The following is a 24,629-nucleotide window of genomic DNA, read 5'->3' as shown; positions in this document are numbered from 1 at the left end:
GGGGCCGAGGGCGGCCAGGGTGCGGAAGAGGACCCAGGGGGTGAACGTAAGCAGGGCCAACATCCCGCAGCCAGAGTCGCCGCCTAGCTCGGCAGTCTCCCCGTCACCTGAGACTGTCGCGGCAGTAGAGGAGCTTGGGCGGCGGAGTGGGGTGCACCTCAGTGCGACACAGCAGCGGCAGCTGCAGAGCCTCTTGGCAGAGTTTATGGACACTTTTGCCGCCAGGGAAGAGGACTGCACAAGGACGGGCCTGGTGCAGCACACTATAGACACTGGAGCAGCTGCTCCAATCCGGCTGCGGCCCCACCGCCTGCCCCTCGCCAAACGCCAAGCTGCCGAGGGACTGATAAAAGAGATGGCAGCTAATGGCGTCATTGAACCCTCGGATAGTCCATGGGCCGCACCTGTGGTTATGGTGCGGAAGAAAACAGGGGGGTGGCGCCCTTGTACCACCCCCCAGGCATTTGAACGCGGTCACCCGCAAGGACTCTTACCCGTTACCTCGCATCGATGACGCACTGGATTACATCGCTGGGTCCAGTTGGTTCAGCTCGCTAGACCTCCGCAGTGGGTACTGGCAGGTGGAGCTCGCTGCCGAGGCACGGCCCAAGACTGCATTCACCATAGGGCAAGGACTGTGGCAGTTTAAGGTGATGCCTTTTGGACTATGCAATGCACCAGCCACGTTTGAAAGGTTAATGGAAAGGGTCCTCAAAGACATTCCCCGTGCCCGCTGCGTGGTCTATTTGGATGACTTGCTGACTCATGCTAAGGACTTTGAACAGGCCGTGGCTAACCTACGAGAGGTTCTGACTGCCATCCGCGGGGCCGGACTAAAGCTGAACCCGGCCAAGTGCAACCTTCTTGCTCGCCAGGTGAAGTTCCTGGGACATGTGGTGAGCGAAAAGGTGGTGGCTACTGACCCCGAGAAGGTGGTTGCTGTGGGGGACTGGCCCCCCCTATCGAACGTCACCGAGCTACGAAGCTTCCTGGGGCTGGCCTCCTATTATAGGAGGTTTGTAAAAGACTTTGCCACCGTCGCCAGCCCCCTGCATCAGTTGACAAACAAGGGTCAGCGGTTTGCTTGGACGGAGGACTGTGCAACGGCTTTTGAGCAGCTGAAAACTGCCCTTGTGAGTGCCCCGGTCTTGGCGTATCCTGACCCCAGCCAGCCTTTCCTTTTGGACACTGATGCCAGCAACGTGGGGGTCGGAGCGAGGCCCGGGGAACCAGGAGCTGGAGTATGTCGCCTCCCCCGTCTGGCGCTCGCCACCGCCGGTAGATTACACCGCCATGGAGCGGTGTAATCTACCGGCGACCCCCACTCCCAGAGGGGAGAGGCTGAGGAGCGAGTGGTGGCATACTACAGCTGCAGCCTCAGCCGGGCCGAGAGGAATTACTGTGTTACCCGGTGTGAGCTGTTGGCTGTGGTCCTAGCCGCTAGCGCCCCGCTAGCCGTTTAGCTAGTGAGCAGTTTAGCCAGTTTAGCTCCACTAACCCACGGTCGTTACAATATGTTAACAGGGTGAAAATAGTGTTTGCTGAAGGACGTACGTCTTAAGGCAGCTGCAAACACGCTGACAAAGCGCAGAATAAACAGAGAAATGTAAATATTAGTGATGTGCGGATCGATCCTGAAATATCGATTCCTCCGATACCAATCATATATGTTCTAGAATCGATTCTCACATTAAAATATCGATATTTTAGTAATTTAGGGTAAATTTGTAGTTTATCATTAACAGGAACACAGAGGAAAGAAACTATAACATTCGGATTGTCTACATTCAAAGGAACTACTTCCCCTTCCGCCTTTCATAGTTATGGGCGAAATACGGCTGTATAAATGTCTCGCAGCCACTGGCGTGCGCACTCACAACACTGGCTGAGCGTAATTGGAGTCATGTGCGGATGTATTTTACCTCCACAAACAGCTGAGACGTGGTTTGCGATACATGTGGCAAAAAAGTGCTCCAAGAGTGAGGTGTTGTGGCCATACTTGCCAACCTTGAGACCTCAGAATTAGGGAGATATTCAAAAGGGCTGTTGGGGTGGTGGTGGGGGGTGATAAATACATTTTACAGGGTTTATTTATCGGATAAAATACATTAAATGTCACCGTTATTATTGACCGGCCTGGAAACAGCGGGAGTGTCCAAATTCAGAGGCTGCTTCCACCTGAGGACTCGGCCTTCGTGGTCTAAAGAAAGCCGGGGTACGTCATGCGCTTCCTCGGTGGAGTGAAACTCTGCCGTCTGCTCCTTGCTCTCTAAAATATAACCGGGCGCTGACGTAAACTCTCCACCGTCTCTCACTTCTGTTTAATCATTTTCTGTTTGACGTTTATTCAGCTGTGTGGAATAATAAAGTTACATTTAATTTAATCTAAACTTTAATCTCAGCCAAACCGATTTACTCACGAACAAATAAACCACTGAAAAAGCCAAACAATAACATTTTTAAGTTATCAAAGTGACTTATACATCATGTTTAACCCGAGTGGTGAAAGACTGCGGGGGTTTGAAGACGATGTGTCGGTCTGATCAGATATTTGAAGTTCACACAGCTACATTCTCACCTGAAAATATGTTAAAAGTTCTTTTGCGACCCAGAAAGAGAAATAAGAGTAATATTAAAACTAAGTAGCTGCCGCCATTGTTGGAAACTGGAATTGGCTGGGCTGCGCTATGAATTCTGCGATATGGTTTTTCAATTCTGTTGTCCGGGCGGAAAATCAAGAGAAATTCAGGAGAATTGTGGCTCCGGGAGATTTTCAGGAGGGGCACTGAAATTCGGGATTCTCCCGGAAAAATCGGGAGGGTTGGCATGTATGGCTGTGGCAACATCACTAACCTTGTCAAACACCTCAGAGTAAATCATATCACAGAACATGACGAGCGTATGTTGAGACTGAAGAGGAGGACAGGGACAGGTGCTGCTAGGGCGAGACAGACGTCTCTCACGGAGTCCTTTAGTGCTGCAGGCAGGCAACGTGTTCAAATAGCACAACTTCAGTTTTTTATTTCTATATGATGAACTCTGGATTATTAAGTGATAAGAACAAGTAATCTGATGTCCTGTAATCATTATGACGCTATAATTTGAAATACAATAAATAAAATAAGTTTTTGTACAGAGTATCGGTATCGGATCAGTATCGTCGATACCACCCTGAATATTACTTGGTATCGGATCGGAAAGGAAATCAGTGGTATCATCACTAGTAAATATTTCCTGCCAGCAGGTGTCGCTCAAAGCGGGAAGTTTCCGTTTCGGTGGGATCACATGATTGTCTATGTCCGGGTGAGAGGTGAGGTTCTTGGTTTGAATAGCTGACAACACCAGTTTGTGTTTACACTCTTAATGTTTTATTTCTGAACGAGGCAACAGTTTAAGGTACGAACGTTCTTGAATGTATGTTTCCTGGTGTTAGCATGCTGGCAGAGGAAGTGTGCGCCCCGTAGTCAGAGGACGAAACGGATTGTTGGAGCCATATTAGTCAGACTCTGGGATTATGTCCGAGCAGCTACCTGCAGAGGGGAAAACTGCGCTTCCACGTTAACGAACATGCTGCTCAACAGTCAGGTAGTTAGTAGCTAGCTCATATGATGAGGAAATCACGCCAGACCTGCAGAGAGACCAACCTCTGTTATAAAACGTCCTCCGCTTTATTTTGCTCTGGAAATAACGCTGCATAAGTATAAAACCTGCTTAAAACGATTAAACGCCTCAAAAGTCCTTCATAACCTTTAAAACACGGTGACCGTTAAGCGCCGTACGTTGATCGTGACACCCAGTGTCAATAACGTAATGTACACATACGTCTCCATCCGGTCAGCTGCTACGCCAAATATGGATGTGAGCATTATAATGCTTCCCAAAAGCTACGTGGATGTTGCTAATCCTGGTACCCCAGGCAGGTTATTTAAATTTAGCACAAATGTAAAGAAATTTGTGTTTTCTCAGTTATTTCTTTATTGTAACAATAATTGACGGCCAAGCATTTCAATAAAACAGAGGCAGTCAGAAGAAAACCGTTTCCTCACCCTGTCAGCAGCAGTTAGGAGGTGCAGCCAAGGTTTGCAGGACGATGTGGCCGAAAGCTCTCGACCCAGACCGAACAGACTGCACGCAGCCAGGCGGCAGTGCCGGTGTCTGCAACATGTGCACGGAAACCTGAATATGTGAAGGCACAAGTTCAGCGAATGGTCCAAATTCAGAGTTAGGGTTGTTACCGCACCAGCACTGACTACCAGTTAACTTCTGGCACCGAGTAGTGACAATAGCAACGATTAGTTGACTAGTTGTGCACATCCCTAATCTAAAGTTGTTATGGTTGTGTGTAACTTTTAAATGCCCTATTTGCATCAGCTGTGTGTTTATAATTTACCTTGATTGTGTTTCATTTCAGTTCAAGGTTGGACACAAACGCCAAACAGTCGTGTGACATTAGTATGAAGTTTTGGAGGCATCTCAGCTTTGAGGGCTGTACCATGAAGTAAGTTCAGCATAGCTAGTTTGGATCAGCTGGCTCGTCAACACCTGAAATCGCAGGTGGGTCTTACAACAGCGGTTTTCATATTTCCTGCTTCAGTCTCTGCGTGCACTTGCATAAAATCTGTGTGAGACATGTAAGTTTACTCTAGTTCTGCACAGAATGAACTGATTGTGTCCCTCCAACTATGTCAGAGACATGAGGAGGAGTGGGTGATGGAGATCTGTGAAGACCATACAAAATACAGCACAAAAGATTTGCTGCCTTTTCTCCTTTGCCCCATTACTTACACACACACACACACACACACACACACACACACACACACACACACACACGGTTGAATAAGAAAGCACCTTTTTTTTTTTTTGCCCAAAAAAATTTATTGTTTATTTGTGTTTTGTTTTTTTGTTTTTTTCCCCCCAAAAAATGTAATTAATTCACTCATTTGTTAAAGTCATGTGTGTCTCCTGGTGCACTGCAGACAGGTGGACTTCCAAACATGGAAGAAGAGTTGTTGATAGGCTGGCAGGAAGAGAAGCTGCATCTTAATCAGGAGGTGTGTCGGCTGCAGGAGGAGCTGGCAGAGAGTCATGCTGAAAAAGATGAGCTGGAATCCAGGAACAGAGCTCTGAAGGACAGGGTGAGAAGGGGCAGGGGAGTTTTGCTGATCATTAGATGAAGTTAAGCCTTTACATCTTTCTCTCTCCATCCTCCCACCAGCTGTGGCGGTCGTTGTCTCCCTCACTTGCTCTCTCTCTGCAACTAGAGGGTGAGCAGAGGGAATGGAAGAAGAAGGTAAGGGAGGGGAGAGAGAGGGAGGCCAGGCAGGCCCTGCTGATCCACAGGCTCCAGAACAAGGTGAGGCCAAAGAGTAGTGCTGTACTCATAATTGGAGTAGATGTAGTGGGAGATGGAAAATATACTGATTGTGGTTTTATTGTAGGTGTTGGAATACAGAGAACGATGTCAGCATTTGGAGCTTCGGCTGCAGGATAATCATACACAGATGCTCAGCACCGAGGTCAGACTCATGTAATAGTATTTGCAGTACCACTAACACACTGCCTGCTACGATACAGTAAAACTACCACAGCGAGTGTCGGCATACAGCTGTTGTGTGTTTGCTTTAACAGAGAATCATAGATGACTCTCTGGAAAGCGCCGTTCTCAGACTGGAGGAGGAACAACAGAGGTAAGTGGGGATGTCTGTCTGTGCTGGGTTAGACCTGCTGTGACCACATGAATTTAGACCCTCAAGTTCTGGTGACACGCCTGTGTTTGGAAATCAAAGCATGTAGAACTTAGAAACTATGATTCCCACAGTGTGCTGTGCATTGTCAGTATGTAGAAAGTACTGTGTAGTTTGTCTAATGAGCCTGGAAAGAAAAGCGTCTGGACTTCTTTAAGCTGCAGGTGTGTGCTGGCAAACGTGCTGGCTCAGAAAAAGTCAGACATGCGAGTTACACCTTACAGCAGGTCTCCAGGGGAAGAAATAATCACCTGTGACAATCTCTGCTTCATACACCCTTGGCCTGCAAACGGTGGGAACAGTACAGAGGAATAAGCCCGAACTTGCCCCGCCCTCGTTCGTCTTTGACAGCCAAAACACACGGGGTCATTTTAAATGCAACAGGTGTAATCATTTGCTGCCGTTTAAAAACAGCATCCTCACTAACCTGTGGCATATATCCATCTGTGATGATCTGACTCTGATCGTCAACTATAATCAGAATCATTTATGATTTTATTCATTTTTGCTCAAAAGTAAAAGTTCATGTAAATGAGGTAGCATTGGCCTTACATTTAAAATGGACTAAAGAAATGGTGTGATGGGGTGAACTTTGACCCCAGAGTGTGATTATGTGCTGATTCAAAAACAGCATTCTGACTAAGGTTCAGCATACACCACTCTGTGCTAAGTCAAAGTATTTCCTGGTTTCCTGTTATTTTCAGTCAAAAACAGGGTGTCTGTGTAGAAGGTCTGCAGGCCCCAAACTGCAAAACGAGAAGAACATGAAACACAGCATTAACAATTTATACTGTATAGTTTAAATAACTGGGATCATTTTGACCCCAGAGGATAAAAGCGGTGCAGCATCAACAACTATTTATTGTTCTTGCTTATAAGATGTTTCAGAAGTTCTCATCATTTCAAAATTGTGCAAATGTTTTCATGCAGCTGTGCACCAAAAGTGAAACTCTGCAAAGTTATCAGTGCTAATTACTGTCAAATCATTTTGCTGCTTCCTCCATGCCAGCCTCAGGCATTGTACATTTATGTGTTCATCAGTGTTCATGTTGGTCTGAATACTGAATTTTACAGAACACAACAAGCGATGTCAAAGTACAGAGAAGCTGAGGAACAAAGCTGTCAGGACCAACCTGATGTTAGTTCACATTTATTATATAGTTCAGTGTAGTTTTTATACACGTCTGTGTGGTTAGAATGAAAAAAGTTCATGTGGTAAATTCAGCTCTTGATAGGAGGCTGAATCAGCGTTTGAGAATTTATGCAATGATTTTATTTCTTAGGGTAATTAAAACACCTACAGTACAGTACATATACTAAACAGTCACAAAAATATTACAATATTGGTCAAGTTACTTGAAAAATGTAATCAGTAACTAATTACTGATTACTTCCCCAAAAAAGTAATCCCGTTACTTTACCAATTACTTATTTTCAAAAGTAATTAATTACTTAGTTACTTTTTAAAAACACGATTTACAACCTGAACAGGTGATAAAGCGATAGAGCTTTCAGCCCAATTCTACTTTTTCTGCATAATCCATCATACAAAATGTAATCAAATGGAAAAGTATCTTTTTAAACTTGTTTTATTAGTTTTAATCTTTTAACTTTATGCATCAAGCAAAAATTAAATTATCTGCAACATTCTCTGACTGGAAGAAATTAGTTTAACATTTAAACCTATTTTCTGCACATTCCAGCACATAAAATATAATATTTTTTGTGTGTTTACACTCACTCTTTCAAATAGATGCAAGTAAAACACAGCAGAAAATAAATAAAGTCAAAGACTCAGCGGTCCTGTTGCTCGATTTTCACCTGTAAAGCAGGAGTGGGGTAGGCGGAGGTTTACCCTGGTGCAGGTGTGCGGCGGTCAGTGGAAGAATCCGCGAGTTTCTCTGTGAGTTTCCCATTACGTCGTAGCTACTCGGTGCTTGTTGGAAGTTTAGGGGTTTTTTTCGCTGTAAAAAGAAGTTTTCTTCCCACGCACAGCGGACACTAATGTTTTTGTCACTTTTTATGGAATCAAACTCAAAGTAAGGTCAGTACTTCCACGCTTTAAACGCTGCACGCTCATACTCTCTCCCGCACTCGATATATGATCCACTGTTGATCTGCACACAGCTGTTGTCACCAACGTCGCACTCGCTTACGTCACTGTCATGAGACACTCTCGCAAAAAAATCACGGTTTTAGTAACGCAGTAACGCAGCGTTCCTACGGGAAAGTAACGGTAATCTAATTACCGTTTTTGCAATAGTAATCCCTTACTTTACTCGTTACCTGAAAAAAGTAATCTGATTACAGTAACGCGTTACTGCCCATCTCTGATAAGGACATTAAGAGAGTCTCGTGTCTGTCAGTCTGCTCCTCGGTCACTGGAGGAGCTTCTCCTCCTGAAACATGAGTGAAATTCCACTTTCATGCGTCTGTTTATTTGAAAAGTAAACGCAGGAACCATTTGTATTGAAGTTCTCCAAAGCTTTGTCTGAGTAAAGGTGCATCCATCCACTGAAGCTTGCAGTCCTTCATCTTTGTTACAGGTTTTCTTCTAGTGGCCAAAAGTCATAACATCATTTTATTGTATTTAAAAAGGCTTTATCAAACCCAGAGCCAGAATTACTGCTATAGCTGTTTCATTTAATGAAGTTCACTTATAGTTGTGATTGTTCTACACAAATATTGTCAGTTTTTTCATGACAGTTCAAAAAAGAAGTTTGTGTTTTATTTGAAGCTGCTGATTTAATAAATTATGTGTCTCCCTCCTCAGGTCAGTCAGTTTAGGTGACACCAATAGTCTCCTTTGCAAGCAACTTGTCCAATCAGAGCAGGCCAACCACGCCCTGAAGGAGGATCTCCAGAAGCTGACGAATGATTGGATGACAGCTGTGGAGGAGGCAGAGCAGCGAGAGGCTGATTTGCAGAAAGAGCGAGAGGTCTGCAGTTTAATTGATTTCGAAAGTGACCATTCAGATGGCAGTTATTGTGTTTCTATATTTGTGTGTGTGTGTAGCGTCGGCTGTGTCTTGTGGGGGAGCAGCAGGCTCGGCTGCTGTCTATCTGGAGATCTGTGGCTGCTCTGAGACGGGACTGCCACGCTATGAAAACGGCTGCTGACAGGTACGTCTGAGGCGAGGCTGCTTCACTCAGAGCACCGGCTCTACAGTTGGTCCAGTTATTAGCACCACCAATCAGCATTCGGACGAATTCAAAGACCCTAAAGAAGAGAGAACTTTAGAAGAGGACAGGGTTCAGACCGATTTCAAAATGACCAACCTGAGCTTGTAAACATGCTGGCCCACCTGTCTGTGTCTGCAGGGACCTGTGGCAGCTGAAGGCCGAGTTTTCTCGCCTCTCATCCGTTCTCCTCTCCAGCTGTGACTCTGTCTCCTCCTCTCTGAGGCTCAGCACACTTTACATTAATCCTCTCTCCTTCTCCACTTCTCCCCCTCTTCTCGCTTCCCACTTTCCTCCCTTTTCATTCTATTCTCCTCCTCCGTCCTCCGATCTGGCCCTTTGTCCTCCGAACTCTTCTGCACCTCCTCTCCTCTCATCCACAATGCGAATCTTTTCTTTGGGAGAGTTGGAACTCAAAGAGGAGAAGGATGAGGAAAGGAGGGACGAGGACGAGCAAGGCACTTCAGAGGTGAAGTCTGTTCAGGAGACTCAAGTTTTACAGCTGCAGCAGAGGTAAATTAGCTTCTACCAGACGTTCAAACACATCCTGCACCTCCCTCTGTTCTCCTCTCGATCATTCTCCTTCTTTCTTTGCCAGGATTGAGGCGCTCACTGGCTCACTGCAGACCGAGGTCAGTCTGAGGGAGGAGAGCGAGAGGGAGGCCGAGAGACATAGAGTAATACAGAGAAGCCTGCAGTCTGTGAGCCATGCTGTGATCAAACTGGTGAGTGTGTTATGTTGGTCAGATGTCCAAGGACAGCGTTTCTATTGTCCTGTTTAACGAAGTCAAATAGAAACTGGATCACTGCTGTTGTTACATGAGTACAGTTATTATTGAACACGTCGCCAGTTTTATCAGTCAGTCTATTTCTGAAGGGGGTGTTGGCCAGTAACAGCCAGTAACAGCCAGTAACAACCCATCCAATATTCAAAGACGTCAAACCATAGATGTTCATACATTAATCTGTAATAATGAGAAATGACACAGGGGAAATATTAAATACTGAAATGTATTTAATGCCTTGTTGGTGATGACAGCTTCAAGACACCTTTTGTATGGAGAAATTGCTCAGGTGTGATTTTTGACGCGTTCTACAAACAGTTTTTTAAATCCTGAAGGTTCTGCAAAAAGAACTCAAGTGCAGAGTTCAGAGATTTTCATTTGGATTCAGGTCAGCTGATTGGCCGGCCAGCTGTAACATCATCTCTGAAACCAACTCAATGTCCTCAGCTGTTTGTTTTGCTAAAACAATTTACTATTTATTATATATTCATCTCTATGAAGCATGCCAGTGCTGTATGCTGAAAAACGGCCCACAAACAGGATGTTCCCACCTCTAGACTTCACTGTGGGTTTGGGGTTTTGGGGCTGATATGCAGTGCCCTTTGACATCCAAACATGGTGGATTACGGCATCTACAGAGTTCATTTTTGGTCTTGTCTGACCAAACTAAAGTTTACACTCACCATTTATAGGCATAGAGACCTCCAGAGATCTTACACGTGGAAATCTTGCCACCACACTGGGAGCGCACCATGAGGTTGTCCTCAGGGTGCTGTATCACTTCGCTCTCACACTGCAAGCTTACTTGTGGTTCCTGGGATGTTCAAAAGTAGAATGGGAGGCAGAGCCTTGAACTTTCAGGTCCCTCTTCTGCGGAAGAAACTCGCAGCTTGGATTCAGGAGACAGACCCCATCTGTACTTTTAAGATTAGGCTTTTTTGACAAAGCTTGAAGTTGGGGCTGGATCAGGTGACCCAGCTTTATTTAAATCCCTGAAAGTGATGACGTCTCTCCCAGAGCTCTAGTTCAGGGACATCTACCTGTATCTTGTAGAGAAACGCTCCCCTTATATTGATGCCAGGATTAAAGCTTTCAAAGTGTGGACAGCTGTGTGTTTTCAACCTAGATGGGTAAACAATGCCACTGTGTAAGAGACGAAGAACAAGAGGTTGTTCACTGTTGAAGCACAGGTTAGCGCTACATAGCTAGCTTCAATGAACTCGCACTCGTCTTACGTTTAGTTGACTTTGATATTTACTGTGTAGGGTTAGAAAAGTTGTGTCATAACAGTGAAGTTGACAGAGTATTTTTCCGACGTCAGTAAATCATTCCTGCAGTTTGAATGAGCCACCACAGGGTTGCTGTGGAGAAGCAGGGATTGGTGCGATTTGGCCCGTAAGGCGGGGTTAGGAGAGCTGTGTTCACATACAGGTGCCATACTCTGTGTTCCCTCTGGCAGCTGTAAACGAGCGTCAGTTAGTGCATCCAGCAGCTCAGCAGCTGTCTGTCACTTTTGCTAATTTAAACTAAAAGATGTTTGAAGGATCCCTGGAGGGCAAAGGACGCAATACTGTTTTGCCCTCCAGGTGGGCATGTCCCAGTAGCTCTGATGTCACGTGGAAGCTATGACGAGTCTGCGAGTGTGGGCAGGATTGGACACAAATATTGTGGGATTGACAAACGGACAGGAGGGTAATGCTCAGAGGTAAAGTAGTCCCATGCGTGGCTCTACTTCCCATGATGCAATGAGCATTCTTCTCTCACCATGTGTTTATACACCACTCTGCATTTAACGGAGTTATTTTTAATCTCTGGCTGTTTCTCTCTGTTATTGTAGGGTCTTTACCTTCCAATATACAGTCTATGAGGCGGCTGTTGTTGTGATTTGGCGCTATAGCAATATAATTGAATTCTTGCAGTAGTTCGTGTTGATGGCTGGTCTACATGAAGCTCTAAGAGCCTCTGTCAGCAGCAGTAAGTGAAGCATTTGAAGTTAGCTTGTGTTCTACTTTGTGTTCAGTCCAGAGTCCTGACCTCAGCCAGCAGTCAGTCGCTGAACATCTCCTCAGAGGGTGTCCTTAGCCTGGATCTGTCCTGCTTGCTTTCCGTCCTGTCTCAGACTGAGAGCGCCCTACAGTGGAGAAATGAGGAATTACAGGTAAACAACACAATATAGTTCTTATATGCAAAGTCACTACTGTTTTTATGATTAATGTGTCAGTGTAGCCACAATATCTGCCTCCTGATCCCTGATTGTCTACAGGTTTTCACAGTTTCACACCAGTTTGTTGGAAAGTGTGTATTTGTCATGTGAAATACTTCAAAGTGCAGGTTTTAACACCAAAGTACTGAAGTAGTTAAAATTGTGTATACTGTTCAAAACTTCATGTTACTGAGTGTTGGCTGTGCAAACTGCCAGGATTAGGCCCAGACTCTGCTGTAGTGTGCTACACTGATGTTCATGGTTCCCAGACAAAACAAGTCTGTGTGGACAGCGCTGTGCAGCTGATCCTAAAGCGACATGACAGCGCTTCAAACAAGTACGGACGGATACATTGTAACTGAAAATGATCATTTTCACACATTTCTGATAAATTCAATTTTCCCTTAATGTTGTATTAAAGCGTAATTTTGTTGTAGGACAGCTCCTTAATTTTAACCAATTTAAATAAATTACATGAAATAAAAAATCATTATCACATTTAAAATATTGCAAATGTATTTTAGATGTCTAAAGTTACTCAGCCTGATGTTCATTATACAGTCAAAAAGCAGCACAGGCACGCCTGCAGTCTGAATCAGTATGGTTATGTGTGTGCTAGTCAAAAGCCTTAGTGTGTGTGCGTGTGTGTGTCAGGGGGCACGGCGATCTCTGCAGCAGCTCGGTGAGCAGAGAGCAGCCCTGCACCTGCGACTGAAGCAGCTGGAGGACGACAACCAGCAGCTACACACACACAAACAACAACAGCAGCAGGAGCTCGGCCACATTATGGACGTACTGAGCAGGTTCACACAGAGAAAATCAATTCAGACTTTATGCTAGACTTTTGTGTAATTCATGCTTGTAAATGAATTGTGAACGACACTGACAGAGTTGACAGCTCTGTATTTACCGATGTGTGTGACAGAGAGAAGGAGACGGCGTCCTTCCTGCGTCTGCAGGTCGAGGAGCTGCAGAGGAGGGAGGAAGAGCTGAGGAGAGAACATCACAGACTGAGAAAGGAGAAAGACGAACAGGAAGAGAGAAACAGACAGCTGCAGACAGAAATGCGCAGACGGTACTCAGCATAGGTCACCACTGCACTGCACTGTGCTTTACTGGTTCATCAGCAATGCACTGGTTTTGTTTCAGAGTTGAGACTGAGGTGTTGGAGAACGTCCAGCTAACAAAGCGGGAGACTTTGACCCAAGCAGAAATGTATAGTCTGAAGGTAAACAGGCTCAGTCACTCAAGCAGCTTTTATACCTGAACTGAGACGGAGCAGTGATGTGATATTTTATGTGGAGACCAAATATCAGTCAATGAAAATCATAATAAACTCCTGCGTCACCATTCTGAGAGAACGTTAGCCCAGCAAACGTGGCATAAATCAACAAAAACCATCCAGCGTAGAATGATAGACCTGCCAGTCTGACCCCGTTCAGTTACAGACTGATGACTGGCTGTTTGAAAAAGGTGATGAATCACATTAAATGTGATTCAAATACTACGCTTACTGCAAAATGTTAAAAATCGCAATCATATATTGTGAAACTATCGTATTGTGGGCGATTTAGCTTTTCTTCCATTTAGCACACAGCAGGAAATGGTCCTCTTCAGAAACTGTTGTCACTAAAATAAGTAGTGCATCATTTAAAACAGCTGAACATCTTCTGGTGTCGTCGTCCTCTTTTCTCGCAGGGAGCACTAGAGAGGGAGCAGCTGGACAAGCAGCGAGCCGAGGAAGACGCTTCTGATATGAGAGATGCCTTACAGAAGGTACAGACATGACACCGAGAACGTGTCTGTCCTCAGAGGAAGACTCGTAGCTTTGCTCATTTGCATAGAATGACGCTCTGGCTGCCATCTTTGTCTCATCAGTCCAGGGAGTGCGTGTCGCGTCTGTCGTTGCAAGAGAGCGCATTAAGACGGGAGGTGGAGGAGGGACGGGATGCGCTAGACAAGCTGTCCACCCTGAACTCCTCTTTGGCCTCAGACAAGAGAGAGCTGCACAAACAGCTGCTGCAGGTACTCCTCCCTACATGCCCCTCTCTGTGGCTTCCAGCTTTAGTACATCATGTAAGTCAGTTCACGTGTCTGTTACCAGCTGGAGTCTGAGCTGTCAGAGGGCCAATCACAGCTGCAGGTTCAAAGGTCACAAGTCAGTTCCCTGGAGAGGGAAGTCAAGACCCTAAACATGGATTTCAGCAAGCTCAGGTGAGATCAGTTTGCACCCAAGTCGTCAGGCCAGAACAGTAAAGTTAATTTGATTTCAATCCTGAATAATTAGTGTGAATTGTGCTGTGTCTGTTAGAGTACAGAGAGAGGCTGAGGAAGATGCTGTTCAGCCGCTGAGAGGACGAGAGCCAGAGGAAGACGGGAGCTTTCCCTCTGTGGGTGAACAGCAGGTGGATGACCTGTCCTTTCAGCATGCCGCAATGTGTGAGGAGCTGAAGGAGGTGCAGGACCGGCTGGGGCACGCAATGGAGGAGGTGAAAAATAGGAGCATACAACAGCAGGAGCAGCTCAGAGAGAGTAGGCGGCTACAAGAGGAGCTGGATAGTCTGCAGAAGCACAAGGAGCAGCTCGAAGTTGATCTGCAGGAGATCCGGTGCTGAGCACGCGAAATAAAATCAGGGTTTGTTTGTACGGGTCGCATCATACTGACATCCTGTTTCTCTCTGCCTGCAGGTCTCTGTCGCTGTCTGCCCACCAGCAGCTCAGTGAGCAGCAGAAGCGTCTCTCACAGTCAGAGGTGGAAAAATGTCAGCTGAACACACACATCCACACTCTGAAGCAGGCCAAAGACACCTTACATGGTCAGTGACAGTACGCCTAAAGTCATAATATCAAACCTTTATTCCTTAGATCTCGCTTAAAACAAGAATAATGAAAACATATAAATGTGGCAGTTCAAACCAAATTCCAAAAAAGTGATGAAGATATAAAAACAGAATGCAGATCTCATAAACCAACATTTTATTCACAACATTAAACATGTTTGAACTGAGAAAATGGGCCTGTTTTGAGACCACTATTAGTCGGTAACACATCTCAACAAAGGTGGCATCAAAAGGCTGAAAAATAAATAGCACCAAAGATTTTAGCTTAATTGGCAACATGATTGAGTATTAAAAGACATCTTAGAGAGGCTCTCTCCCAGGGTGACCGAGCTCTGACTTGCCTCTCTTCAACCAGCTTCTCAGATGTTCGATGGCTTTATTGCTTCACAGGACTCGTTGTAGTGACTGGCCCCAGAGCCCCTACACCCCACCTCCACAGGTTTGCAGCATGGCTTTAACCCCTGCCTCCAACAGTTGGCTGCCAGGTCTGCTTATTTCCCCTCTTTCTTTCCTGAGCCTCCTCTAAGCAGCTTTCCCATGGGACAAGCAACATGACAGGTTTAGACTCCTCAGACAGCAGCAGGCTTGAGTGTGCTGATCACAGTCCTGTCTCCCTCCAGTCTCCCACTGTTCCCAGCAGCCCGTCTCGAGACCACAGCTGCTCTCCTCCTCGGACAGAGTTGTGATGATTGACTCGATAGCTCTGAGGACAACATGTCTCAAACTTTCTAACGTCCACACACACTCTGATTAAATGCAGTGTGAATGAAGTCATCCCAGTGAACACACTCAAGTGAAACATATCAGTTGTGCTGACATTAATAGGAACAACAGTGATTTTGATGTAAAGTACTTTAGTTGTATTTAAAACTTTTTTTGTCTTTTTAAAGGGGAGATCCAGTGTCTGAGAGGCGAGCTGGAGGAGATGATGTCCAGGGCAGAAGATGAGAAGAAGAGGAGAGAGATGAGTGAGGAGGAGAGGAAGGCACTGCAAGAGGACATGGAGAGGATGACAGAGGAGATAGAGAAGCTGAGGAGGAGGAGAAGGAGGGAGGAAATGGAGAGGAAGGATGAGACGGAGACCGAACAGGAAGAAAGGAGTTTCTTTAGTGAGAACTCGGGGAGAAGAGAAGGAGCTGAGGTGCTGTGGAATTGCATTGAGGGATTAACTGAGGAGGTGGAGGAGAGGCAAAGAGAAGAGGAGAAAATGAGGAAGGAGGTAATGGAGATGAAGACTCGAATCAACCTCATGATAGAAAGAGTACAGCGATTAGAGGGAGAGAAGGAGGAACTGGAAGAGGAGGTAAAGAGGACAGAGGAAAGGCTGAGAGAGGAGAAGGAGTTTTGGGAGGAGAGGAGAAGAGAGGAGACGAAGCAGAGGGACAGAGAAGTGGAAGCCCTCTGTGAGCGGATGGAGAGATTGAAAAGGGAGGAGGAAAGGGAGAAGAAGGTGGACCAGCTGAGGACAGAAGCTGAGAGGGACAGATGGAGGGTGAGAGTGGAAGAACAAGAGGAGGAGATTAACAGACTGAAAAAAGAAATCTCAACATCACAAGAGGATGAAAGGAGAAAGAAAGACAAACTGCTCGAGGAGAAGGAGGAGGTGGTTGCAAAGCTGCTCGAGAAGCTAAAGGAGAAAGCGGCGGAGGCAGAGCTGATGAGGCAAAGGCTGAATGTGGCCAATGAGAAGTTTAATGAATTTAAGGCAGAGGCGAAATGTAAGGAGCAGAGCCTGGAATTACAGGTGAGGGAAAGAGAAGAAGTAGGGGAGGAACATCGGGAACATCTGAAGGAGGGGGAGGAGGAAGGAGAGAGGGACCATCGAGAGGTGAATGCCAGACTAAAGCAAAAGGAGGTAAGAGGAAGTAGGAAAGGTATGGAAAAAGATGACACGATCTCCTCCCAGGTTAGGGAGCTACAGGAGGGACAGACAAGGAGCGAGGGAGCAAGGAAAAGAGTAAGAGAAATGGAGGAAGCCCGTGACAGGCTGCAGGTGGAGATAAAGGAGTGGCAGGAGAGGGCAGAACACAGTGAGAGTGAGGCTACAAAGCTTAACCATATCTGTGTGGAGCAAGAGGAGGAGGTGCAGCGGTTAAGAGCTATACTGGAGGAGAAGGACGAGGAGAGAAGAGAATGGGAGGCACTAAGTAGAACCGAGAAAGAAAACATGAGGAGACTGCAAAGTAAGCTGATGGAGGTCAGGGAGGAGAAGAAGAGATTAGAGGAGAAAGTTAGGGAGGCGGAGGAAGAGAGAGAAGCACTTAGGAGAGCTGGGGAGGAGACAAAGAGGCTGGAGGAACAAGTGTCTGAAGTAGAAAGTGACATGAAGGACCAAAGAGAGGTGCTGAGGAAGACGGTGGAGGAGAAGAGGAGACTGGAGAACACGCTAAAGGAGGTTCAGGAGACGACGAAAGGAGAAATGGATGAGCTGATGATACTGAGGGAAGAGAAGAAACGTCTGCAGGATAAATCGATAGAGAAGAGAAAAGAAGCTGATGGACCAATGAGAGCGAAAGAGCAGCAAGCAAGGCTGTTGGACACCGAGGAGGAGGAGGAGGTACAAAAGGAGAAAAGAAGGAAGGAGGAGGCACAAGATGAGCTGTTAAAATGGAGAGAAGAAGCACAATATCTCAGAGAGGTGTGGGGAGAGGAGACGCAGGAAGAGCTGGGGACGACTAAGATGGAGTTACTGGTTATTAAAAAAGAGCTGCAAGAAGAACAAAATGAGAAGGAGCAGATAAAGGAGAAGCTACGGAGGACGGAGGAAGAGGTGACAGCTCTCAAGGAGGAAGTGCAGGAGATGGAAAACAACAAGCTGACAGAGACGAAAGATGACTTTCCTCAGGAGGAGTTGAGAGGAGTGAAGCAGAGCGTGGAGGTGATGGTGCGAAACTCCCTGCAGGTACTTCAGTCTGTCAGTCACACAAACACTGTAGAAAAACAGTCATCCTGACAGTGATACTGCTTGAACTGAAGAAACCAGCCTGAGGTCAAACTGCTTGAACCCTCTGTAGCAGGGGTGTCAAACATACGGCCCGCGGGCCAGTATTCTGTCAGCTCCAGCAGTAACACGAACCATATATCAGTAAGAAGAACAACGTGCTGTCGTTAAAGTAAACCTCGTGTACTCACCGTTTGTCGTCTGTACGCTGGACTGAACGCTGGAGTTATTGTGACTAAAGCATTCTGCATGACTGAACACAGGATGTACAATCACATCCAGCCTGAGAGACGATTTCACACGTCAGCGAGCCTGATCTTCATCACTGCTGAGAATCCATGCAGGCAGGGGTGGGACTTTATTTTGATAGGCTCACCATGTGGCCAATCAGATGCACAGACAAACTGGGATCATACCATTACCAGTCTTATGGAATCTCAAATGGTTTGACTTTCCAAAAGACACCAAGTGTAGGTGTACAGGCCAGGTACGTAGAAAGACGGGAGAGCAAGCGTGTCGGGAAATAGTGAAGGAAGGCGTGAAAACGTGCAATGAGCAAACATCTGGCTGCATTTCAGTGATACTGGGTGTCTGGATGAGTCTGTGTGCTTGAAGCCATTTGATAATTCTTAACTTGTTTGATTTCTCACCACAAACAAGCACGAGCAGAAATTTTGAACTTTAACTGTTTGTTTTTCACTTTCTGCTGTAGAACGACTGCAGTTAAAAACCAAAAGGACTGTCTGGGCAGTAGGCTGCCAGGACTTTGTCTGTGATTTTGCACATTTCTCAGCCCGTGAAAGTTTATCCATTAGTCAGACCTCAGATTCAGGAGGAACAATGTGGTTTTCACTGTTGTCTCAGAACACCTGACCAACTCTTTATCCTCTCAGGATATGTGAGGTGCAGGAGAGTTTGCACACGTGTGGGTTTTGGCTTGGAGAAGTTACTTGACTGCATTTCTTGGGCAGTGTCCTATTGGGAGTATGAAATGTCTGGCCTGTTGTTACGGGCCACTCTGTCCCTGTACAACCATAGCAAGGGCTTGGTTCATATTGCCGACAGTAAGACGGTTTCATTTTTGGTGGGTGTTTGACTCTGTCAGGCTCCCTTTTGTCATGATTGTGTTCATAATATTTATGCACAGAATATGTAGCTATAGCCAGGTGGTGGAGGGTCTCCACCTCGGTGGCCTCAGGATTTCGTCTTTGCTTTTGTGGACGATGTGGTTCTGTCGCCTTGGCGACCTCCAGCTTGTGCTGAAGCGGTTCACAGGCTGGGATCCCATGTTTTACAGTTTTTGGGTCGTCGATCTGTAGTTTATAGCACTCTCCCGTGTCCCTGTCTTCTGTCACAGCAACAAACACCAGTGACACAGTGCCAGTGAAAACCACATGCCCACCCATCATGATTCCAGCTGTCCACCCAGAGATTATCCAGATATTGTTTTTTACAAATGCAACCTGGAATGATCTCAAGACTCTTTACAAGAAGTAACAAAGAAACAGGTTATACCTGTTAATGAGTGAATTCTCTAACTGAAGCCTAAAACGTGTAAGTCCTCGTATAGTGTTTGTGCAATGCCTGAACTCTGCTATCAGATCAAACTGTGAATAATAGCACTGCCCCACTACACTGATCATTCAAACTTGTGTTATCAAGGATTTTATTGAAGTTGATCACAGGGTGTTAAATGCTTCTGAGCTGAAAACGTGCAACATAAGTTCACAAAGATCTGGGGTTGAGCTTAAGCATTATTATAAATAACGTCATCTTGTATATGGGTTGCATGTAATCGCTATGACGCTGTTCTGTTAATTTGACATTGTAATGTAACTGTTTTTATTGCTGATGTGCAGGTGGACACTCCGAGTCAGAGCACAGAGGAGATGGAGGAGGACCGGGATGGAATCGGATTAGCTGGATCACAGCAAACAGATGCAGCTTTGATGGGCTATAAAAGGAGACCCCAGCAGGAGGAGCAGAGCCCAGTGGCCACGTCTGATACAGAGGTCAGTTTGTGGTCAGGCTGTCAGTGCAGCTGTACTCAAAGTGCATCAACAGGAAACGGGTTGTAAAGTGGAGCTGTGTGGGGAAAATGTGTCTGCAGGGTTTGAAGGAGAGACTGACGGTCCTGCAGAGTCTGGTGGCTGAACTGGAACTGGATCAGAAACGACTGAACAAGAAAAACTTTCATCTGGAAAATCAGAAAGACAAACTGAAAAGAGCGACACACACACTGAGAGAGACGCTGCAACAGGTATACGCAACAATGAGACAGGTACACGTGCACGCACCCAGAGAGACGCTGTGTACACTTCTACATTAAGCCACAGTGACACAGCAGGATGCAGTTTGTCTTAAGTGACCTGAGTTGATTGCAACCACATCCCAGCAGATGTGCCGCGGAGCTTTAAAGAAACGTTGCCGTGTCTTTGCTCCACGTCACGTAAAATAGTGTTGGATCTATTTTTAACACAAGAAGTGTCGAGTTGCACACAGCAAGGTAAAGTGGCAAGAACTAGGACCCAGGAGCAGCACAGAGAATCTGGTCAAACTACCTTCTGATATAGGATATAATCTGGTCACCATATTTGCTCCTGGTGTAAACAAAGGGCAAAAGAAGTCTGAGTCACAGACCCAGTGTGAGCCTAGGACGAGACAGATTTCAATATGCAGAGACACCACCTTGGCATACTGAGGCACACAACACTAAGAAAGGTATCCAGATACACAGCAGACACACTGACGTGAGTACACATTATTGTGTATTTCAGGTGGAGGAAGAGCGCTCGAGGCTCAGACAGCAGCTGAGTGAGAGCATCCAGGTGAGACACACAGTTCCCTTATTACAGTAATAATTACAGGTTGTGTTAGTGTAAGTGCATTTCTCCAGACTATGAGGTGTGTGTTTGTGACAAATGTCAATAGAGGCACGTGTGGTTGCAAACCTGTTGTGTGTTTTAGGGGTCTTTAACCACCACAGAAGAGCAGCAACTGAGGAGCAAAGTGAGGGAGCTGCAGGACCAGGTGAGTGCAAAGCACCAAAAAGACTTCCTGGTGTTCTGATGTCAGGTGGGTGCTGATGATGTCTCTCCTCTCCTCCAGGTGAAGCAGCTCCAGTTTGCACTGGCTGTCGGTCAGCAACAAAGGGCAGAGTTCATTCAGCAGTCCTCCCGAAACAGCCAGTCAGTGCTCTCTCTGAGACTTGACCTCAGTGATTCACTAGCAACTATCACACAACATCCAATCCCATCCATCCTAGAGTCTGAGACACAGCGATTGGATCGTAGCATGAGGGAGGAGGAGCTCAGAATGTCCTTCAGCCAGCTGTGAAAATTCAGGACCAAATGTTCTTAATTACTTTGCACTCATTAAATTGAGAGGTAGAGCCGTCTTGGACATTCAGGTCTCTTCTCTGTAGCTCTTTACCTCATGTTTATTTATTGAACCTTTATTTATACAGGCAGTCCCACTGAGACCTGCTGTCTCATTTACAATAGAAAGTATAGGCTCTGCCTCGTACTCATCCAAATAGAGCTCTTCCTGTCAGAGGATTCAAAGCAACTAATTAAAACCAGCCAATCAGAATACAAAGGGAAATAATGCACATACACCTGCTTTTCTTGCTATTAAAGCCAAAACAACCTTTTCTGCATTGTTAGAATTACACAGAATTAACACAATTTAATAACAGTTCTGGTGATTATTGCTGCATCGTAGACATTACTTTGGTCTTCTTCTGTGACCTTATGGTTTCTTTTCTCTGCATCACACAAAGCAAAGAAATTCTTACTTTGGTTCAAATTATTGTCAGTGTTTCTGCATATTTATTCTTCTGTTTTTGTTCTGTGGTTATACTGGTCATGTTTCACATGCTGCCACTTTAATACTTTTGTCTCATTTTAGTACCATTATTTCTGTATACAGTCATGTAATAACAACAGCACTTTTTACAGCCACGAAGCTTAAAAAGCTGATAAACGTTTACAGTCCAACAATGCCGCTTATTTATATTTGTTTGTTTTAATGCGCAGCTCTTCCTCGAGCATAAACCCAGACTCACCTGAGTCAGAGTGGCTCAGGTGAGTCTGGGCCATCATGTTGTCTTTTCTAGATCCAAAAGTGACAATTTTTTTAACACTACCTTATTAAGGTGGCCACCCTGATTACCAAGATGTATTTATAAATTGCACAGGTGTAAGGTTTACCCATTTATACTGAGTACTAATATTAATAAAATAATTGTCACTCTGCAAAACTGAAGGATCATGGATGCAATGTTCACAGCAGCTGTGATACTTGGACACTGATTAATGCAGAACAAGTGTCACAATTGGCCAGTCTGTGGGGAAGTGCCACTAAATGTTTGCAGTGCCTTCCCACAGTCCTCCATTCTGAGCTTACTCAGGCTCATGTTGAAGTCAAAGGTCAACTCGTGGTGTGTATTTGTGTGTAAATATGTGCGGCCAGCTCGAGGAAGCGTCCCGGGGGGGAAGGAAGCTGGTTTAGACAACACCCTGAAATCTGAGAGCTGCACCTGAATCAGCTGACTGGCCCCCCAGTTCATTTCCTGTTTCATCAAATCACTGTCAGAGTGCGTAGAGCAGCGAATTAACTTGTACAAGTTTACATTTTTACAAACACTGAAATCCCAGATTTATGATAGTTTACTGTTTTTATAGTTATTCATTTGTCAACATAAGAGCGGAGACAGTGATTACATCACACATTTATCATCATCTCGTCTCATTTTCTGTTACACATTAATCATGAGTGATTTGTCTTATAAGCTGACTGATGGAAAATTGTCACAGTTGGATCTTAGATGTAAACATGAGGCTAAAATGACTTTAACACTGAACGTGTGTGAAGTAAGGTTTAAAATGCAGCTGCAGACACTTTGTTCTGAACATTAGTTTGAGGTTCAGGTGTGATGCACAGCCCGGACAGCTTTAGTTTGAACTTAACAGCTACTTTTAAAAGTTATTCACTTGTATTTTATAATAAAATTATTCTAAAGTTGTCAAACATTTTATGCTCTCTGATTGTTGAATTCACAGAATGATACTGAAATAAATCATAAATGCTATTTGGATTTTTCTTTGTTACCTTTTTACAAAAATATATTTGAAGCAGCAGAAAAAACAAAAGCTTGTAAATGTGGACGCGGTGGCAGATACCACTGTGAGAAAATCAGAATAAATGAACATGTTAATAGTGTTTGTTTTTCGTGGAAACCGGGTCCAAATGGCTCTTTGGGGCTTAAAGGTTGCCGATCCCCTGGCTTAGGAAGACTGAGCCGGAGCCCAGTACGGGACACCTGCCTCTACATGCGTCACCTCTCGCTGGGACTGTAAACAGTGTGGATGTAGATTCAGCACCTGACCGGACCTGCAGTGCAGTACTGAAACAGTTTAACGTGGAGCCGGAGTCTGTTTACACACCGCGAAGAGCAAAGAGGGTGGACCGAGATGCTGATGTCAAGCTGAGCGAAACAGCAGCGCTGTCCCTGTGATCACCATTAAAACCTTTACTGGGAAAAAGCGAGCAGGAGTCCTTCATCAAAGCACCTGATCAACAAACGACGTGAAGTTGTATTAAAATACTCTGGTGAACTGTTAACTTTGATATCATGTTTCAATTATAAGGGTTTCTAAAAGCTGAAGCGAACAGGGCTGAGTCTAAAGGGGGGCACGAGGTGTACTAGACCGTATTTACTTCAAGGTTTTCAAACCTTTTTCAAGTGAAATGATTTAAATTGCTGTCTCAATTAAATAGACTTAATGTTTAAAATATAAAAATAAAGCTTTTTTCACAAGCCAATAAAAGTGTACAGGACTGGTAAAACACTGAGCCTCTGACCTGAGTGGTTTATTATTAATATTAATTAAAGTCTACACCATCATAACATCTTGTTTTCAGCAGCACAGAAAGGTTGCACAGGGCAAACTCCAGAATGCTGACATGCTCCCTTCTCTTCACTGCAGCCTCCACATTCTCCTTTAAAGGCTTACAGACACAAACTCACTTAAACACACAGAAACACATGTAGAAAAACTCGAAGCCTTCCAATGAGACAGGAAACATTCATTTTTAAACCTTAGTTTAGATTTCACATTTTTCTTATTTTATTGGACTTTGACTGTACTTGAGAGTATTTGTATATATCTGGATCTAAGAAAATGTTTTCTTAAAAAATAAAATGTAATATGGCACGCACATACAAAGGGTTTGTTTTTGTTCTTGACAGATGTTGTAAGCAGTTAAACTTTAAAACGTGATTTATGAAATGGAAACCAATGAGCAGTTTATTCTGAAAGGCCAGTTTCATTGATGGTGAACAATCATGCCAATTTTCTTGTTCTACAATAATCCATCTCAGAGATATGACGAGAAAAAAAAGTTTAAAATCTGAGAGGACGACAGAAAAAGAGTCATAAAAAGCTTAATACTTTAACAAGTATAGAACTTATAAATACCAAAAAGATATAGAGGGAAAGAGCAGAATATTTTAAAATTTGAACAGCAAAAATAGCCCAGAGTTTGTGGAAGTAGTTCCACGGCAAGAAAGAATGAACATGATATATTTACTTTTTTGTCTGATGATTGGCAGAAAGCTAACAGCGGTTTTCTTCTGAGAGATGCTGCTGAGGCTGAAATTAATCCAAGAGGAAAAAAGACGTATATAAAACATCTCTTGATGATTGAAACACAGGCAAGGACATACTCAAAAGTTTAGCTCCTCTGGATGTTTCCATGGGAAAGAGTTTTATCACTCATCCAGGTGACTTCTCCAGTGTCACGCTTGAGTGATGAATCTTTCTCCCACTGAAAACCAGTGTGTCCAGTTAAATTCAGTCGATTTTTTAAAGGAAAGTTGTTCGATGTTGTGTTCATGAGGACACTGGGTTTAACTTGCAGCACAACACA

The 24,629-nt window shown here is 44.9% G+C and overlaps 1 protein-coding gene across 5 annotated transcripts; it reads left to right on the top strand.

Moving 5' to 3' along the window:
* The first annotated feature begins 3,195 nt into the window (after positions 1 to 3,195).
* LOC120734995 (trichohyalin-like) lies at positions 3,196 to 22,788 on the top strand. Of its 5 annotated transcripts, none has more exons than XM_040034173.1 (25): positions 3,196 to 3,310; positions 4,412 to 4,554; positions 4,980 to 5,138; positions 5,219 to 5,356; positions 5,442 to 5,519; positions 5,632 to 5,690; positions 8,521 to 8,686; positions 8,764 to 8,870; positions 9,069 to 9,440; positions 9,526 to 9,652; positions 11,733 to 11,870; positions 12,570 to 12,718; positions 12,841 to 12,990; positions 13,065 to 13,143; positions 13,614 to 13,691; positions 13,794 to 13,940; positions 14,020 to 14,129; positions 14,227 to 14,523; positions 14,604 to 14,731; positions 15,646 to 17,657; positions 19,556 to 19,708; positions 19,807 to 19,956; positions 20,474 to 20,524; positions 20,664 to 20,726; positions 20,805 to 22,788. In XM_040034173.1, exons 3-25 carry the CDS (start codon positions 4,998 to 5,000, stop codon positions 21,030 to 21,032), a joined length of 5,121 nt encoding a protein of 1,706 aa, XP_039890107.1. In that variant the 5' UTR covers positions 3,196 to 3,310; positions 4,412 to 4,554; positions 4,980 to 4,997; the 3' UTR covers positions 21,033 to 22,788. The 5 variants fall into 5 exon arrangements, with proteins under 5 accessions (XP_039890107.1, XP_039890106.1, XP_039890105.1 ...); XM_040034172.1 differs by having other exon boundaries at positions 3,302 to 3,396; XM_040034171.1 differs by lacking the exon at positions 3,196 to 3,310 and adding an exon at positions 3,317 to 3,585.
* Positions 22,789 to 24,629: the final 1,841 nt, after the last annotated feature.

This window comes from Simochromis diagramma, unplaced genomic scaffold (genome assembly GCF_900408965.1).
Source record: "Simochromis diagramma unplaced genomic scaffold, fSimDia1.1 OVJJ01000176.1, whole genome shotgun sequence".
Classification (NCBI taxonomy): Eukaryota; Metazoa; Chordata; class Actinopteri; order Cichliformes; family Cichlidae; genus Simochromis; species Simochromis diagramma.
This window is presented reverse-complemented; position numbering and strand designations above follow the sequence as displayed.